Here is a 1,233-nt window from a genome sequence, read left to right as displayed (position 1 = left end):
CTAAAAAAAATGTTATATAATAATCCTTCTCGTAAAAAATGTTACATACAAGTATACAATTAATCCATGACCTTTATGTTTCTTTTAATGCACATTTTCCAGGGGTTAGATCCTAAGACCACAGCAAGCCTATTCACCGACGCACAATGCCTAGGCGAGAATCGAATTGGGACCGTTGATTGCTTCGTCCTAAAGGTTTCTGCAGATCGAGCGGCTGTGATCGAAAGAAGCGAGGGCCCCGCTGAGGTGATAAGGCACATACTATATGGCTACTTTTGCCAAAAGAGTGGGCTCCTCATATACTTAGAAGACTCCCACCTCACAAGGGTCCAAACCCAAGACAACAATGATACGGTGTATTGGGAGACCACCATAGGGAGCACTATCGGCGACTATCGAGACGTTGATGGTGTTCTGATCGCCCATCAAGGGCGGTCAATCGCAACCGTGTTCCGATTCGGTGAGCTGTCGATGCAGCATAGTAGGACCAGGATGGAAGAAATGTGGACCATTGATGATGTTATGTTTAATGTGCCGGGATTGTCATTGGATCACTTCATTCCTCCTGCGGATATCTTTGACAATACTACTAATTCTCCTTAGTAAGGTAACTTCGTTAGGGAACTTTCTCTTTATTTTTTTTTTCTCTTGTGCATGTAATGTTAATTGTAATTTTACTTTGGTGGGGGTATAATTAAAGTATTGGTGGGGATGGTGTAACCTTTTTCTTTACCTTTGTTATTTTCCTTATTAATGTAATTTTGTAGTGAGAATGTAGTTGTGTTAGAGCCACAAAAGCTCAAATGACAAATTCAAAAGAGGGGGAGGGGTGGAATAAGTTGCTCAATGGTGAGATAGATAATGGTATATGTCATGTATTTAAGAATTTCATATGGAGAAAATATGTTCAATGGGGTTGACGGGTTTTTAATTTTGTTAATGTTGCTATTACCTTTTTTTTTTCCTTAAGCCCTTTGGGTTTTTGACAAATAATTTAGTTAATTGACATGATGCATTTCTACAGGAAGTAAAATAAAATGACTATCACTATCAAAAATATTTTTTTTCATAATCTGTATAATTAAATAAACAATTAAAAAAATACTCCAAACAATAAATACAAGCAAAAATAAAAATATCAGACATTTGAATTTTTATTGTGAAAAAATTCTCAAGAAAATGACAAAAAATTCACGAGTCTTAGTTCAGTAAAATCTTTTATTATAAAAAATA

General features: G+C 35.8%; 1 protein-coding gene across 1 annotated transcript in view; it reads left to right on the top strand.

Moving 5' to 3' along the window:
- Positions 1-934, top strand: part of LOC107614057 — a 4,279-nt gene extending 3,345 nt beyond the window's left edge. Inside the window, exon 3 of the mRNA XM_016316283.2 lies at positions 103-934. Coding sequence (XP_016171769.1) covers positions 103-603 — 501 coding nt within the window. The 3' untranslated portion in view covers positions 604-934. The remainder of the gene's footprint in view (positions 1-102) is intronic.

This window comes from Arachis ipaensis, chromosome B08 (assembly GCF_000816755.2).
Source record: "Arachis ipaensis cultivar K30076 chromosome B08, Araip1.1, whole genome shotgun sequence".
In the NCBI taxonomy this organism is placed as follows: Eukaryota; Viridiplantae; Streptophyta; class Magnoliopsida; order Fabales; family Fabaceae; genus Arachis; species Arachis ipaensis.
The sequence above is the reverse complement of the archived record's forward strand: the minus strand, read 5'-3'. Positions and strand labels throughout refer to the sequence as shown.